The 17,245-nt window shown below is 68.8% G+C and overlaps 1 protein-coding gene across 4 annotated transcripts; it reads right to left on the reverse strand.

Annotated features, from left to right (window-relative positions):
- Positions 1–1,009: 1,009 nt before the first annotated feature.
- Positions 1,010–16,405, reverse strand: SNAPC4 (small nuclear RNA activating complex polypeptide 4). Of its 4 annotated transcripts, none has more exons than XM_079789945.1 (24): positions 16,352–16,405; positions 15,508–15,637; positions 14,738–14,784; positions 13,850–14,017; positions 13,645–13,770; positions 13,081–13,159; positions 12,733–12,814; positions 11,994–12,098; positions 11,852–11,924; positions 11,418–11,582; positions 10,959–11,106; positions 10,659–10,765; positions 10,424–10,518; positions 8,852–8,946; positions 8,352–8,431; positions 7,699–8,139; positions 7,089–7,172; positions 6,643–6,853; positions 6,105–6,175; positions 5,697–5,783; positions 4,917–4,944; positions 3,099–4,633; positions 2,243–2,363; positions 1,011–1,706 (listed from the first exon to the last, which is right to left on the reverse strand). In XM_079789945.1, the coding sequence occupies exons 2-23, from the start codon at positions 15,626–15,628 to the stop codon at positions 2,247–2,249; spliced, it is 4,065 nt and encodes a 1,354-aa protein (XP_079646071.1). In that variant the 5' UTR covers positions 15,629–15,637; positions 16,352–16,405; the 3' UTR covers positions 1,011–1,706; positions 2,243–2,246. The 4 variants fall into 4 exon arrangements, with proteins under 4 accessions (XP_079646073.1, XP_079646071.1, XP_079646072.1 ...); XM_079789946.1 differs by lacking the exon at positions 16,352–16,405 and adding an exon at positions 15,807–16,345; XM_079789947.1 differs by lacking the exon at positions 16,352–16,405 and having other exon boundaries at positions 1,010–1,752; positions 15,508–15,786.
- Positions 16,406–17,245: the final 840 nt, after the last annotated feature.

Consider the following 17,245-nt stretch of genomic DNA (forward strand, 5'->3'; position numbering starts at 1 on the left):
TCCAGCAGCTTCGGGGGTCCAGCAGCCAGGGGCCTGAGGGGCCGGCCCGACTCTGGGCCCCACACAGCCAGGCCGGCACACGCGTCCGTCACAGGGATGCAGGGTGGTGTCCGAGGGCAGGGGCTGGGGAGGCCGCTGCAGTGGCAAGCAGGCATGGGCCCAGCCACGCGCCCCCACATGCCCACCAGCCAGCGCCGCCGCCAGCAGACCCCCCCTCCTCCTGGGAGCGCCCCCCTTCCCACCAGGACGCACGGGGACCCTGACACCCTCCCCATGGGCCGTGGGAACCCCAGGCCACCGCCCCAGGGAGGGGACAGCTACAGGACAGGCAGGATGAGCAGGACGGGCGCCTGCCCTGCTCCAGCCCCGCCCCCGGGTGCCGCCTCCCCTGGCCGCTCCCTTCCGGGAGGTTGGGGGGGGGGGGGGGTCCATCCTCAGCCCTGGCTAGTCTGCTCAGCCCATGGCGGTCCAGCTGTGGGGCTGACCTCGGGGTCCTGGCACAGCCGGGGGCTGCCGAGTCTGAGCGCGGTGGCAGGGCCCACCCGGAGGACAGAGCCCGCCGTCACGCCCGGGGCCCTTGGGGGAGCTGACCTGGGGGCTCACGCCCAGGGCGGGGTGCAGCTGGCCTCCCGCAGGAGGGGGTGGCTCCATTCGGAACCGTGGCCAGCCTGTGGGGTCCCCCACCCCGTCTCCCCACTTTGTAAAGTGAGGCTGTGTGGGGCGTTAAATAATAGGCAGATCTCACCGGCAGGCACATGGGGACTGAGCTGGGAGTCGGAGCGGAAAACACCCGGGCAATCTGTTCGTACTTGGAAAATGTGTTTTTTAAAAATATATTTGTATGGATTTCAGAGAGGAAGGGAGAGGGAGCAAATGGAACATCAATGACGAGAGAGAATCGCTGATCGCTGCCTCCTGCACGGCCCACACTGGGGATCAAGCCGGCAACCACGGAGCCCGCCAGCCGGGCTGGTGTAATAAACTCGAGAAGCCGTGGGACCAGGAACCAGTGGAGAGTGCAAGCAACACCCCGTCCACGGCACTGAGTGGTGCGTGGGCCCTGGCAGGTGTGACGCGTGACGTCTGGCAGGAGCGGGGGAGTCTGGGCCAGGACACGCTGACCCATCGCCGTTTCTCTGCGGGACACGGGCCAGGAAGTCGTGGCGGCAGGCGCGGCGCCCACAGGATGAAGCCGCACCACAAGGCGCGGGTGCAGACTGAGCCCGAGCCAGGGCCCCGGGACGGGTGGGGCCGGAGCCGGCACCGTCTCCTGCAGGGAACGCCGCACGCAGGAAGGAGGCCCGTGGCCGCTGGGCCGGCCTGTGGTCTGGACAGCAGGGGAAGTGGGCGCTCTGGTCCCTGAGGTGGCACCGAGGGCTGCCGCCTCTGCTTCCCTGTTCCCGCCCGCAGAGGCCCGGGCAGGCTCTGGGCACCCAGGGCCCAGCCTGCTGCTCCCAGCAGGTCCGGGAGGCCCAACCCTCCACTCACCGCCAGAGACACAGGAGCCTCTGGCTGCTTTTTAATGAAAAAATAGAGCCTTTATTAATTCCTTCAACGTTCCCATTTGCACACGGAGCAGCCGAGCGCCTGCCGCCAGCACGGTCCCTCCTGGCAGCGCCTCCCAGGGACCAGCCGGTCTCCTTCAGCCGGCGGGGCTGGCGGCCCAGCTCCTGTGGGTGAGGCCGTGGGCATCGGGCCGAGCAGTCCTGGAACACAAGGACCCGTGGTGGGGGCGCCTGGAGGCACCGCGCCCTGGCGAGGGCGGGGTCCACGGAGGGGGGCTCAATGACATGGCTCCTCCATGGTGCTCGCTCCCCAGAGCCCCCGGGCCCCCTGCTCCAGGAGCTGCTCCTGCCTCTGTGACGAGGCCTCCTGGGGCCGAGGTCTGGACCCGGGGGACCCAGCCACAGAAGCCGCATGCCTGCCCTCGGCTCACTTTCACAGGGAAGAGGGTGGGGCAACTACGGACACAGTTGGGGAGGGTGAGTGCCTCAGGACAGACGGACACGGGCAGACGGCTCCTCAGGAGAGTGGCAGGGAGGGCGTCTCTGAGGAGCTGCCCGCTGAGCAGACGGGGGAGACTGCAGGACGGAGGCCAGCAGGAAGGAGCACCTGCCCTCGGGCTGTGGCAGCCGGGCCCCTGCCCTCTGCCCAGGGCCCCTGCCTCACACACCCGCCCGCTGTGAGCTCGAGGCAGGGCCCCCCGCCAGGCCACATGCGGCCAGCAGCTGCCCGGACTCACCCGCTCACAGCAGCCGCTTCCTCTTCCGGGCGTGCCGGCCACGCCGGGTCCGGAGCACGTCCAAGTCATCGAGATCGTCCGGGCAGGAGGGGACAGGGCCCTGGCCAGGCTCTGGGGCTCCCTAAACAAGGCGACAGCAGTGACCTTGCAGCCAGGACGGATGAGACGGGCAGTGGGAGCAGCGAGCAGTGGGCCGAGGGCGCTGTGGACTCCCCACACAATGGGGGCGGGGGCTCTTCCCCTTAATATCTGGGTCCAGCCAGGTCTCCAGGCTCGTCAGCCCAGAACAGTCCTGGGACCCCTAGGCAAGGCCCTGGGAGGGAGGTGACAGTCCCAGCAGCCCAGGCCGGTGGGAGCCCCGGGGAGGGGACCCAGCCCAGCAGCCATGGGCACCCAGGGGGGAGGGAGGCACCACTGCTCCTGGGACACCCGCCAGGACCCTGCCAGCCTCCCTGACTGGCCCAGCGCTCCTGCTCGGCCAACAGGCGGGCGGAGGCGGCCTGGCTGGGACTCCTGGGTGGTGCAGCCACGAGGTGCAGGGACGCCTCCCGAGAGGTTTCTACCAGGTTCCTCGTGGGAAACGGACCTAGTCCTGCCCGCAGCTCAGAAAGCCCAGGGCGTGGGGCAGAGCCACCTGGAGGGCTGGGTGCACAGGAGTGGGGGCAGATGCGCCACCCAGGGTGGGGGCGGGCCGAGGGCGCCCGTGTCAGAGGTTCCTTCCTCCCCTCACAGCCTCTGCAGTCCGCACGCAGCCGCGTCCCCTCCGCTCCAGCCACTCCCGCCCACCACCCCTGGGCAGGCCACACGGGCGGGCAGGGCAGCATGGGGGTGCAGCGCTGTGCCCATAGCCACCCACCTGCACCGGGGTCGTGGCTGCGGGCCCTGCCTGGGCACTGCCGCTCGCCTGGCCCGGCGGCCCGCCGCCATCAGAGCGCGCCCGCTCCTCCAGGTCCTCGTCCTCGCTCCCAGAGGTGGGCCTCGTGGCTGACAAGGTGGTGCGGACGCCGGGAGGGGGCAGGGTGGCCAGCAGCGCGGGCAGGGTGAAGGCGGCCAGGAAGCGGGCCTTCAGCAGCAGGTAGGCCGGGCTGTCCTGCAGCTGCTCCCGCACCCGCCCCCGGGAGGCCTGCGGGGCGTCAGCCGCCCTGCCGGGCACCAGGGCTGCGGCTCTGTGCTCCAAGGTCTTCTTGTGGAGCAGGAGGCCAGACAGTGCCCGCAGGCTGCACAGGGCGGGGGGCTGGTAGGGCAGTCTGCTGCCCAGTGGGGGCACACACACACCCCGCTGCCCCCTGAGCCACTCCTGCACGGCCGGCTCGCTCTCCTGGGAGAGCAGGCTGAGGTCCAGGGCATCCTTCTCAGGCCCGCGCTGGGGTGGGGGCGGCCTCTCCAAGCCCAGAGGCCCCCCGGGCCCCCCTGGCTCTGCTGGGGACAGCAGTGTCCTTCCCGGGCCAGCACCAGGGGGCAGAGGCAGCTGGCAGGGCTGGGCCGCATGACCACGCCCTTCTGCAGGGATCTGGGGGGGCGGGGCCGGCCGGAGGGACTCGAGGTCTGCCCTGGCGGCAGGGCCTGGTTCTGCGTCCCTGTTGGCTGGACCCTGGCCTACTGGAGTCTCCGTCAATGACGGCAACAGAGTCACCGCCAGCACTTGGGGGTCAGGGGTCGCTGCTGGCCTGGGGAGGCCCACCACGGCTGGCAACGGCACGGGGAGCAGCCCCGGGGCTGTGAGCACGCTGTTGGCAGGCAGAGGGGTGCTGGCCACCACGTGGGGCCCACCCGTGTGGGTGCCTGGAGCTGGCATCAGCCCGAGGGGCTGGACGAGCGGCTGAGCGGGGTTGGGGGCCGTGGGAAGAAAGGCTGGTGCCTCGGGCAGGCCCTGCCTCCAGGACGTGGCCGGGACCTGAGACTGTCCGAGACCGTCCAGCTGGCGGCTCACAGGGACCTGCAAGGCCACGGTGGAGACAGGAGCCAAGGCCAAGGCCTGCAGGGCAAGAGGCCTCGTGTTCGTGGTCGAGACCCCGGAGCCTGGAGTGCTTGGACCGGCCGCTGCGGGGGCCCCTGGCCCAGACGGTGTGGACTTGGAGACGCCCGGCCCGGTGGCCGGGGGGCCGTGGGAGGCCAGCGCGAGAGGGGGCTGGAGGATCACGGGCGAGGAGACGAGCAGCTGGGGTGGGAGAACCACGGGGCCCTGGGCAGCCTTGCTGGCTTGGGCCTCCCGCAGCCGCTTCTCCCGAAGCAGCTGGAACACAGTCTTCACTTTGTGCAGCGGGCGGCCTGGCGCTGGCGGGGGCGCCGGAGAGGCGGCCTGGGGAGGGCAGGTCTGCAGCCCCCTGCTCCCTGTGCCCCTGGGCCTCCTCGCTGCAGCGCCTCGGGCTGTCACCTGGCCCAGGAGGTGGCCTGAGGGAGGAGAACACCACGGAGGTCTGGGGGCCCGTCCAGACCCGCCTCACCCCACCCCGGCAGGTCTCCCGGGGCAGCTGCTGGGAGCGTGGGAGCAGGAGCCCCCCACATTGGGAACATCTTTTCTGCCTCCCAGGCCTGTGCTGGGGAGGCCTCAGGGCTTACCCGCTGCACTCAGCCACCCCCTCGGGCCAGCTAGGCTCACGCCCCTCAAACAAAACCCTCATCCGTCGTGGCCAGGGGGTGGACAGGACAGCCAAGAGAAAGGGAGAGGCAGTACCTGGGGTGCTCTGGGCACGCGCGGGCGCCTGGAAAAGAAGGGAGAGACTCAGCACGCGGGAGTCCCGGGCTGGACCCCTTGTCTTTCTTTTTCCTTTTTCACGTGGCCCCACCCCCTTGCTCACCTGACTACTCTCCCCGACCCCTGTTGTGCCACCACCAACACCACAGCTCACTTCTTGCCCGTAGAGGGGGACAAGGCTCTGACCTGCAGCTAGAGGCTAGGGCCCGGCCTGGCCCCCTCCCCAGGCCCCTGCCTCCCTCCTGACGCAGCTCCACCCCCAGCCCCCTCGGCAGAGCTCATCCAGGTGGCTGGGCTGGGCTGGGCTGGGCTGGGCTGCAGGAGGGGCAGGCCTGGCTGTGGGACAGGAGGGCACAGGGGTCTGTGGCCGGGACAGGGCCCACGGCCACACTTGTCCTTGGACCCTTTTGTGGTCTCCTCCAGTGATGACCAGGCTCAGGACACAACCTTTCCCGGACGGACCCCGTGGGCTTGGCCACCTGCACCAGGCGAGCCACCCAGCGGAGTGGTGGGTGTGAGCAAAGCCGGCGGGCCTGTGTGGGCCCTGTCTCTCCTCCCCGACGGTAGGGAGTCTTCGGGGTTCCAGGCCCTCCCCAAGCCCAGCCCCACGGGACCCCAGACACCCCTGTCTCTGGAAAGCGCTGGCATCCCTTACTTCCTGGCTGGGCCAACGCCATCTACACGCAGCACTGCCTGGGGGACGAGGGGGAAGGGGGGCAGGAGCCAGGTGAGCCACGGCCACACTCGCCCACTTCTCACCTGAGCCCCAGCCTGGGGCAGGATGGGCGGCCGGGCCTTCCTCTCTTGAATGACCTCCATGCAGCCGGCAGTGTCGATGTGGAACAGCTGAGGACACGGGGCACATGTACCACACACGCGTGACACGTGTGGCAGGAGGCCCTGCCCTGAGGCTGCCCCACAGCCCAAGGGCCAAGGCACAGAGTCTGCAGTGGGGCCCGGGCCGGTCACTGGGCTGCCTGCCCGCCCCGCCCCGAGCCCCGGGGACAGTGCTCCCAACGCAGGCCCCGCTCTGGGCCCGGGCTGGAGGACGTGGCAGGGCGCTGGCACTGTTGTCAGGACCTGTGGCTTTAGGACACTGCACCCCATGAGGGACACCCACCGGCACCCCGACAGCCAGGCACAATGGGGGTGCTCTGTGGGGCTCACCTGCATGAAGAGGGTGAACACCGGGGTGCTGGCCAGGCGGGCGTCCTGCAGCTGCGCCCCGATGCCGTCGGCTGGGGGACACGGGCACATGTGCAAAGTGGCCCCGGAGCCTGGGTGCCAGGCTGGGAGCCCCGAAGAACCCCAAAGCCAGCTGCCACCCCTCCTGACCAGGGAGGGCAGGGGCCAGGCACTCCGAGAGTGAGTGTCACAGGTGAGACATTCAGACACCCAACCTGCTCGTGGGCCCACAGGCCACGCTCACAGGAACAGGCTCCTGCCGAGGCCTGAATGGCAGCCACTCCCGGCCTGACCGCCTAGCGCTCAGCAGGACCACAGAGGCCAAATCCCACACCTCCCATGGGACGCCCGCCCTCCTAGGAAGCAGGTGTCTGCAGGGCCCCTGCGCCCTCCCCCAGCAGGCTCCCCGAGCCCTCCCCCAGCAGGCTCCCCGAGCCCTCCCCCAGCAGGCTCCCCGAGCCCTCCCCCAGCAGGCTCCCCGAGCCCTCCCCCGCAGGCCCCCGGAGCCCCAGGGCAGTACCTCGTGTGGGTGCTGCAGTGCGCCTCCTGGGAGCACAGGGCACGGTGATGTCGCCCACCCACGGGCTCACGGCCATCAGCAGCTGGCGCCCGAGGTACCTCTGCTGCAGGGCGTGCCTCCGGTGCTGCCGCCACAGCTGCCCCACGTGGGGCCTGGCCACAATGCTGCCGCCCGGGGTGGTCCCCTGGGCTGAGCGGAACAGGCATGGCTTCTGTGGGGGGAAGGTACCCGAGTGCTGCCCTCACTGCCCTCCAAAGCTGTGTACCCGAGGGGGCGGGGCTGGACCAGGCTGAACAGGGCAGTGTGCACACGCAGGTGCACGGCGGGGGCTGAGGTAATATGTGCACACGCAGGTGCATGGCAGGGCGGGCTGTGGTAATATGTGCACATGCATGCGCTCAGTGGGCAGAAGGGTGCGGTGGTGGATGACGCGGGCAGGCCCTTACCCGAGCCCGGCCCCGGTCGGCCATGTTGGTCTTGAGCATGGACCTCAGGGTCTCCAGAGGCACCTTCAGCAGCTGCCTCGCGCCCTGACAGACAGACAGCGAGGCTGAAGGCAGGAGCGCAGCGTGAAGCCACCACCTGGGCAGCACGCTAACTCCCGCCCAGACCCCAAGCCGGCACCACGTTGGTGAGAAACACGCTCTGAAGCCCGGGCGCCTGGGCAGGGCCTCCCCCAAGACAGGCACACGCCTGGCAGCCATGGGGCTGGAGCCTGGGCCGGGAGAAGGCAACCCTCCTCGCCCACTGTCCTGCCCCAGCGGGTGGAACGCTCAGGAAGGGCTCCAGGCCTGCGTGCCCCGAGCCTCCTGCGTGGCTGTCACAGCCAGTGAGTCGGGCAGTGAGGCCTCAGGCCTCGGCGGGAAGGCTGCTGCCGGGCCCGGTTCTGACACGGGTCAGGAGTAAACCTCGTCAGAGCAAGGAGGGGGTGCTGCCCACACTTGGGGGCACGGCTGGCATGAGATCTGGCCGGCCCACTGGCCTGAGCACAGCCTTGTGGCTGCCGAGCTACAGCACCCAGTCCCCCGCGCCTGGGCACCCCAGGGCCATGCCCACCTCGTTGGCCGGCCCCTCGGAGCTCCTGGGATGAGCGTCGGTGCAGGGCGGGGACCCGATGCCACCCAAGCTGGTGCTGTGTGTCCCGGAGGCGGCCTGGCTGCCCACCTCCTCCACGTCCCTGCTGCCACCATGAGCAGCACTGGAGGCCTGGGGACGGCTGGGGGAGGCAGCTGAGCATCCTGGGTAGCCCCCCGGCCCCAGTGCGTGGGCGCTCTGCCTGGCGGGAACCCACAGGTCCACGTCCGGCACGGTGTGCTGTGCTGGCGGCCGAGACTGGCCACCTTCCTGGGGGCCCCGGGCCGGCTCCGGATCCGACTCCGAGTCTCTGCTGTCCCCACTGCTGCTGTCACCGCTGTCGCTGGCCTCGCTGCTGGAGCTCCATCGCACGCTGCGAAGGCGCCGCCGCCGCCGCCGCCGCCGCCTGCCCCGACTCCTCCTCTTTGGTGGGGAAAGGGCGGCGTGAGGCCTCAGCGCCTCGGGCTCGCAGCGAGGGCGCAGGCTGCCCTCGGGAGGGCGCTGCCCACCAGGTGTGTCTCCCTCTGCCTGGGCCACAAACCAGAGCCCTCTCCCTCCGCCCCCGCGCCCCGCACTCTACCCCGGCAGCCAGCCCGCAGCACAGGGCGCGGCCCTGAGGGCATCGGGAGCCTCACCCGGACTATGATCTTCCACTTGCTCAGACACTGGGGGCCTGTCCGGTGGGGCAGCTCCGAGGCAATCTTCTCCCAGCGACCTGCGGGAGGACGCGTGGAAGCGCTCGCGTCTCAGGTCACGGCCCCTCGGCCAGGAAAAGCCTCTTCCCCGAGGAGCTGGCCCCTCAGGACGCCGCGTCCCCAGAACGGGCTCCTGCTGCCCTTCCCGGCAGAAGCCTCACCGCCCAGCCAAGCAGCCGGCACAGCCGGGGCGGAGCGATTCAGCGGGAGACGGCCTTTCCCGGGAAAGCAGCCGCACGGCGGGGCCGAGGAGCCAGAACCGGCGAGCGAGGGCCTCACTTCCCTTCCGGCTCATCTGTGCCTCAGTTTCCCCAGGACTGTGACCTGGTCTGTGTGGTGGGACCCTGCCACCCCGTCTCGTCCCGCCCTGAGAGGAGGGAGAGGACCCGGAGGCAGCTGAGCAGAGCAGCCAGCCCCGTGGCCGCGCCCCAAGGACTCACCCACGCCGTGCTTCTCTATCAGCTCCAGCAGCTTCTCCTCTTCCTTGGGGCTCCAGCGCCCCTTTTTTACGCTGAAGTGCAGCCTCCGTATGTACCTGGAGGCAGCAAGAACACATGCGTGTTTTGGGCCGGGACGGCCTGCCCAGACGTCGATGGGCCACAAACCAGAGCCCTGTGCCCGAACTACAGTAACCCAGACCCTGACCGAGTGGGAGACTCACGGCTTCCCCGTGAAGGGAAAGACGCCTCCCAGGCGGCGAGTGTGCAAACCGTGTGCCCGCGAAGAGGCTTCCTGGAGCTTACCAAGGCCTCTCCGCGCCAGTGACCCCAGACAAGTAACCGGAGGGAACGTGGGGCGGGGCGGGGCACTCCCCAGGGAAGGAAGCACGCCAGGGCGCTCCCAGCGGGACACCCAGCGGCACCGCGCAGATGCTCTCCGAACAGCAGGGCGTGCTGGCGAGGCCCCGGGAGACTGGACTCCGCATGCGGCTGGGGGACGGAGTGTGGGGGCAGCCACTGTGGGGGGTCGTCTGGCGGGTCCCCAGGTTAAGCCAGCGTCACCGTGGGACCTAGGTGTGTGTCTGAGAAATGGGGACGTCGAGCGCACGGCACCTTGCTCACCATGTCCCCTCCCAGGCTCAGGCACGCTGCAGCACTCAGCACGTCCTACCCGTGTCTCAGGCCAACAATAGCTAGTGCCCGGACACTGCCAACTGCCCTCCCACCCTCCCTGTCCAGGGCACTCGGTGTGCCCTTCCCAGACGCCAGGAACGAAACATGTCCCCCCCGATGCCATGAGCACGGCGTGTCCCCTCCTGGACATTGTGGACGGTGCTGCTGTGAGCAGTGTACCAACAAGTGTCTGATCCCTGTGTTCACATCTTCTGGGTGCGCAGGGGCACTTGTGGGCCACGTGGCCGCGGGTGCGCAGGGAGATTTGTGGGCCACGTGGCCGCGGGTGCGCAGGGAGATTTGTGGGCCACGTGGCGGTCCTATTTAATCCCTGAGGAGCCTTCACGGTACATTCCCACCAGCGGTGCCCAGGGTTCCAGTCTCTCCACATCCTTGTGCGTGAAGTGGGAACCCGTGGGGTTTGACTTGTGTTCCCGAAACGATCAAGGACGTGAGCATCTTTCCATGTGTTTGATCTTTGGAGAAATGTCTGTTCAGGCCCTTTGTCCATTTTTGACTTGTTTTCTTTGCTGGGGAATAGGTTTCATTGTGGGGGGCTCAAAATACCCGGAAAATGATGGCCGCTACGACTCAGTGCTCACACCAGAAACCACAGACTGCGCGTGCTAAGAGGTGAGCTGGGCGGCAGGTGAGCCACGCCTTACTGGAGCGGTCTGAAATAAAAGCCAGCCCCGAGGAGGAGGGGCTTGGCGAGCTGGGGAGGAATTGCTACAGGGCTCGGGGCGCCTGCCTCTCAGGGACCGTCTCACCTGCAGTCTGAATAAGCCGCAGCTTCAAAGTTAAACGGCTGTCCCACTTCCCATGGGGTCTCCCCTGGGCCCCAGGCCGCCCCGGGCCTCCTCACCCACCCAGGCCGCCGCACCCGCAGGCCGCACCCACCTTTCTCGGCACTGGGTGTCGCTCCTCCCTGGCACCTCCTCCCGGATTTTACACCAGTCGTGCTCCCCGTATTTGGCAACGGCTTGAAGCAACTTCTGCAGGAAGGACACAGACAGATGGGTCTCTGCAGTAATCACAACCCCACTCAGTCCGCCAAGGGGACGCCAGGGCCCAGTGGCCGCCATAGCGTCCAGGTGGCCTTCCGAGGAGACGGTCCCCCGGCCCCCACACCTACCGTATCTTCCTCTGGGGTCCAGAGACCCTTTCTGAGGCGGGGGTCCAGGTTCTTGGTCCACCGATAGATGAGCTGCACCGAGTCCCTCCCCTCCATGTAGTAGACAACTGGGGGCAAAGGGCCTCGTGAACTTGCCCGCCCAGGGCCCCCCAGGAAGGAGCAGCCATCACCACGGAGCACGGGCCCAGGACCCCTGGTGCGCAGGACCCTCCCCCCTTCCTCCAGCCTCGCCTCGCCATCCGCCCCTGCCCTCCGGTGGGCGGCCCGGTGAGGGCGCAGGGGGGCCGGAGGCGCACTCACTTCGGCGGTAGGGGATGTGGTTGCCCACGCGCATCTCCTGCACCAGCTGGGTGAGCATGCGGTCCTCGGCCTCCGTCCAGGCCCTGCGCTTCAGGTCCTTGTTGTGCTGCTGGAACTGCTGCAGGCACTGGAAGGCGCTGCGCCGGGTCTTCACGGCCAAACCAAGGCAGGGCTGTCACCATGCTCACCGTGTGCGTGGGCGTCCGGCACAGCCAGGGTGGAGGCGCCCGTGAGTGAGGGCTTCTGGGCACCAACCAACAACCCCCACCCCCCCCCCCCGGCCGACAGGACAGCAAGAGCGCCTGTGGCGAGCAGACGTTCTCGGAAAGAAAACACCTCAGGAACGTCACAGCGACACTCCGTTTGAGTGACACCCAAACCACACTCTGCGTCTCAGCTCGGTGCCCACGCAGTCCCCCCTGGGGCGCCCCACGCCCCTGGGGGCTGGGAGGTCCTTACCCCCAGCTCCTCGGCGATCTTCTGCCAATGCAGGTGGCCGTGCTTGGCTGCGATGGCCTTCAGCTGGTCCAGCTCCGGCCTGGTCCACTCCTGCTTGTTGATGCTGGGGTGCTCCCAGTTCTGCCAGAACTTCCGGATCTCCTCTGCGCTGCGGCTGCCTTCAAACTGCAGAGAGACGCCGCGGAGCTGTCACGGCGGCGGCGCGCGGGGAAAGCGGGAGCTCCATCCAGGCGCCAGGCCTCGTGCAGCCAACCCGGAGACTTGGCTCTAAAGGCAAAGCTGCTCAGCTCCCGCTCCCTTCAGCAGAGGCTCACACCAGCGGGCGGGGGGGGGGGGGGGGAGCGGGAGGGGAAAAGCTGCCCCAGTGCTGGCCACGCACCTGGCCACAGGTCGTGCTGGGTCTGGTGGCGGCCACGGAGCATGCTCCGACTTACGTTAATGTTGGAAATCTTCTCCCAGTCGTGGCTGTCCAGCCTGCTGCCCAGCAAGGCCTCCTCCGGGAGCTGGCTGCAGGAGCGAGGGCACCGGGTCAGGCCAGCCCCTCGCCCTGTCCACGCCGCCCAGCACCCCACTCACTTGATGTCACGGATCTCCCTCTCGGCCTTGCCGCTCTGCTTCTCCAGGATCTGCCGCTCCTCCTCGCTCGTGGCCCTGCTCAGCTTCTGCTGCAGGTACTCGAGCCTGTGGGCGGGCAGAGGCCGGGTCACTGGCCGGGGGCGCCCACGGCACAGCAGCAGGGCACTGCTCCGAGCCTGGCCGGGGTTCGGACCTGCAGGCTAGTTCACCTCCCCAAGCGGCGCGGCTCCTCGCCCGCAGAGAACGCGGCGCCACCCTTGGCTGTCACGTCAGCAGTGAGCGCAGCGACGTACTGCGGCCGCCCCACACCCGAGCCCAGTGACCAGCTTCCGGCCCCGTGCCAGCCCTGGGGCGGGTCGCAGCCCCACGCACATGCCCCTTCCAGAACAGCTCTGGGGGAAAGCCCCCCCCGCAGCCCGAGGAGGGGTGTGACCGCCCCCACAGGTGACCCCGAGCCAACGTCAAGGCGTGAGGCAACAGAGGCTCCTGGGACCCACTGGCTGGACCACAGGTGCTGGGATACGGTCACGTGACATCACCCCATCAGCACACAGATAAAGCAGGTCTCGTGAATGGTCCCCATTTTCACAGGTGGGAACCGAGGCCCAGACCAGAGACACTGCCTGAGTCAGACCAGAACTGTGGGGGCTTGGCCAACGCGCTTCCATACGGGGCCTCCCGCCGCTGCCGCAGGGGACCAGCAAGAGGGGCCCCCCCTCTGCCAGGCCCGGAGACTCACTTCAGTAACTTGGGCTGAAGCAGGCGCTGCAGGCGGTCGCTCACCACCGCCTTCCTGAGCAAGGCCTTCTCCCAGCTCTTCCCTGCGGAGAGACCAGCTCAGCCGGCTGCCGGGGCCGGGCTTCCCAGGACCCACGCACGCCGTTAGCTCCGACTTCCACGTACAGTCAGAGGAAACGGAGGACAAACCACCCATCTGGGCCCACCGCGAGGTGTCCCCACAAGGACCCCGCTCAGTGCGGGGAGGCAGGGCTGGGCATCGCCCGACCCAGTGTCTGGCCAGGAGGGAGCGAGAGCCGCCCCAGCTGGGGAGAGGGTGTGGGGGCGCAGTGCCGAGCGCGGCCCTCACATCTGGTCACCAGGAGCTCCTCGAAGGTCTTGATGCCCTGGCCGGCCTTCTCCCGCGCGTCCTCGTTGGCAGGGGGTCCCTGTCCGAGAGCACGGGGTCACGATGCGGGCGTCACGGCCAGGTATGCTCCCCACGGGGCCCAGCGCGGACTCCAGACCCTTCTCCTCCGCCTCCTCCAGCAGCCAGGCCCTGTGCCAGGCCTGGCCCTAAACGCCTGGACCCGGAGCAGCTGCCTCCCTGGGCACCGGGCACCACCCGACGGGCAGAGGGTGGGCTTAGGGGCTGCAGAAGGGTGGCGAAGAGGGGAAGGCTGCCACGAGCAGTGCCCGGCCCCACACCCCGGACCGGGCAGCCCTGCCTAGCTGGCCCCCGGCCACCCCTGGAGGCCAGGTCCTGGGCTGATCCGCGGAGCAGCGAGCCGGCCCCACTCCAGGAGGCCCGACTTTCTCCACTGGGCCCGGGAGGGAGCTAGGACGTTGGAGACCACCACCCTGAAGACCACGGGAATTCGTGACAGGCTGTGGGGGTGCGCCCTCCCCACGGAGCCCGATGCCTCGGACTCACCACTCCGGTGACCTTGTCCTTGAAGTAGGGCTTCAGGAAGTGCCCGATGTACAGGTTCAGGGGCAGGCTCTTGCCGTCCTTCACCCGGGGGCCTTTGGACCCTGCCAGGTCCCACATGACTTCCTCCTGTGGACACGAGGGGCCCGTGGGAGAGCCGCCCGGGGCCCGGAGGCCTGGCGGGGGCGCGGGCCGGACCCTCTCCTACCTGCTGCTCCCGGTTCTGGGCCAGCAGCAGGCGGACCTCGGCCAGCTTCTCCTGGAGCACCAGCTGGTAGACCATGTTCAGCTGCAGGCAGGTCTCCGGGTCTTCAGGAAGCGTCTTCCCCTTGGGGTCGTCCTCGTCGTTGCTGGCTCCATCCCACCTGTCTTCTTCCTGTCACCACGGAGACTGCGGGTGAGGACGCGGGGCCACCACCCTCCCGCCCTCGGGCCGAGACCCCGCCGCTGGCCTGGCAGGACCCCCTGCCGTGAATTCCCGTGCACCCCTCCCCTCACCGAAAACTCATTTCCGTTTCTAGGAAGGGGGTGTGTGTGTGAGGAAGGGGGTAGTTCCACTTTGTTTCTGCTAAACTTGGACCCTGTGACGGGCCCGTGTGATGTCATCACAGGCAGGTGGCAGGCGGCAGCAGCGCACGCAAAGCTAGAAAGTGGGAAGGCAGCGAGTCTGAGCAGCCGCGGGCAGCCCACGCGGGGCCTCAGGGGCCTGCCCGCCGCTCCTACCGACGAGGTGAAGAAACAAGCAAACTGCGGAAATTTCCCCAAATTACAGAAAACTCCCGAGTGATCGAAGAAGAGTTAACAGTTGCCAGGCTGAGCGACTCCTTGCTGGACACTGTTCTGGGCGCTCCTGACGGGGCTGTAACTGCCCCCCCCTGCACAGATGGGGAGACCGAGGCCCAGGCGGCCCGCGGCCTGCCCTCTGTGCGTGGTGTCGGGCTGAGAGGAACTAGGGCTTGGGAAAGTCAGAAGGGATACACACCAACCTAGGAACAAGTTTCGTTTTGATGATACATAACGACGTTAACAAACACGCGTTGTTTTTATCACAGGAACCCCCCTCCCCAGCACCCGGCCAGCTCAGGGCGGGAGTTACCGAGCTCGGGGGACCAGCAGAGGCAGAGTCCTCGTGGGTCAGCGAATCTGTGGGGACACAAACACACTGCTGTGACCGCCCTGGACACAGATGGGCTGGCAAGGGGCCCCCAGAGGCACCAAGGCGCCAACCCGCAGGCGCGGCACCCCCTCTACCCCCCGCCCCGGGCAGCTGCTGGCGACGAGGGAAGGGCTGAGGGACCTTAGGGTGAGACTTGGGTTGCTGGGCCTTCCCTCCCCGGCAGCACCCGGGAGCTGAGCACTGTTCGCTGGCCAGGAGGCAGGTACTGGACCGGGCAGGTCAGTGGGAAAGAGGAGACAGAGGCCTAACCCGAAGCGCCCCGGGCACGCAGGGGCCAGGGACTGCGGGGACCACCGGGCAGGAGACAGACGCAGAGGCCCTGGGACAGGCTAACGAAGTGGGGCCGCGGAAGGCAGGCCTCTAGCAGGAGCCGTGTGAGGGGCCCCCGGAGAGAGGACAGTTGTTTGCGCCCATGGAAAAGGGGGGCCAGGGGACGGGGGTGCTCAGCTGCGGTGGCTGTTCAGACCTGGGGTTCTCCCAGGACGGCCTGACGCAGGTGACCACCCCAGGGCGGGGCGCCCGGGCAGGGCCAGGGGCTGGTGCAGAGGGACAGGGAGAGACTGTCCGTGGCGTGAGCAGAGTCCGGTTCCGGTGAGAACCGCTGGTCCCGGCAGCACCGCGTGGCGCACAGGAGCCGCGGGCAGAGGCGGCCGCGCTCAGCACGGGGAGGCCGCGTCCTGGGAGCGCACCTGTGTCCGAGCCGGAATCCGAACCGAGGCTGGACTCGGAGGCCTCCTCATCGAAACCCAACATCCGTTCCAGCGCCTGGATCTCCTGCGTGATTTTCTCTCTCTCGGCGTCTACGTCCATGGTTTCTGCCTGCCTCCAAATGACACGTCGCCGGACGTCAGAGACCGCGGAGTGGGGGACCCCTCTCCTCCCGACCGCGCCTGCAGGGGTGCAGGAGCTGACCAAAGCTGGGCACGGGCTGAGACCTGGCACCCCCTCCCCAGGCACCCCCGCTCTTGGCCGTCGGGTGCTGAACCACCTGCAGGGACCCTGCCTGCTCCGAGGCTGCGGCCAGCACGTGGTGGGGGGCGTGACGGACACCAACAGCACCCTAAGCCTGGCCGGTCTTCCCACAAGCAACCGCGGGCGCTGGGCGCCCAGTGCAGAGGGGCTGGGTGCGGCTGTCGCCAGGGGACGAGGAGAGGCCCGGGCCACAGGCGGCGGCGCTCGGGGGGTCTGCCCGTCGCTGTGAGCAGGTGGCCGGCACCGAGAGCAGGGCCGGCCGGCGGGCCCCGCCGTTCCCCCGCAGCCGGAGCCGCACCGTGGCGGCCGGCACTGAGCGGACGCCTGCGGGAGGCACAGGGCACCGGCCCGGAGCCCGAAAGGGGAGGCGGCGGGGGAACCGGCACCGGCAGGGGCAACGCCGAGGAGCGCAGCGCAGCCCGAGGGCCGGAAGCAAGCGAGGTCGGCGCCCCGCCGTCGGCAAGGCCTCGGCCGCGGGAGACAGCCCGTCCCCGCCCAGAGCGCCCGGTCACCCCCGAAACGCTGACAGACGGAGCCCCGCGGAGCCGCCGCCGCCCTCACCCGCCGCCGCCGCCGCCGCCGCCGCCACGCTTCCGGCAGCCGCGCGACTCGGACACCGCGGGCCGGAAGTCCCGCCTCCGAGACCTCGCACCAGGCGCGGGGGACGCCGGGAGGGGCCCTGGGCGGCGGGCAGGCCGGTGCTGCCCCCATCCGGTCGCCCCCGGCACTGCCCGCGTGCGCAGGCCGCCTAGCGGGGCAGCTGGGCGGGAGGCGTAGGGGGACCGGGTCCCCAGCCCACAGGGGCTCCCCCCAGCCGCGCGGGACCCCAGCCGGTACCTCCTGGGCTCCGTTCTTCTCCGGGAAGTGGGTCTAGGATTCTGGGTGAGCCACCAGTGAGGAAACCCGCCAAGTGCTGGGGTGTCCATGCCGGGCTGGGTCTCTGCACACCTAGAGGTCAGCGGGGTGTCAGCCCCAGGGCAGGGCAGGACTGCATGGGCGGGGCAAGTCTTATTTCTTTTTTAATAAGGGATGCTTCACGAATTTGCGCGTTTTCCTTGCGCAGAGGCCGTGCTAATCTTCTCTGCATCGGTCCAATTTTAGTACATGTGCTGGGGCAGCTAACTCTAGGGTCTTGGGAGATGAGTGGGACCCGCACCCCGCAAAAGGAGCGGGTCTCCCCGTGGGGCAGCGGATCAGCCTGCGCTAAAGGTGAGCCTGGAAGGGCAGAGCCATGAGCGGCTCCTACAGCGGCCCTGGCAGCCCCCTGGCAGCGACCCAGCGGCTGAGGTTCAACAACTTGGTCATGTGACCTGTATGTTCAAGGCTTCTCCTGGGGAACACTTCAAACTATACAGAGGGGATGGGGTAGGAAAGTCTGTGTCCATCCTGCCCTCTGCACCGCGGCACGAGGAGGGGGCTGAAGGGCTGGTGCTCGGGGTGCTCCTGTTTCAGGCC

This window comes from Cnephaeus nilssonii (genome assembly GCF_951640355.1).
Source record: "Cnephaeus nilssonii genome assembly, chromosome: 14".
Lineage (NCBI taxonomy): Eukaryota > Metazoa > Chordata > Mammalia > Chiroptera > Vespertilionidae > Cnephaeus > Cnephaeus nilssonii.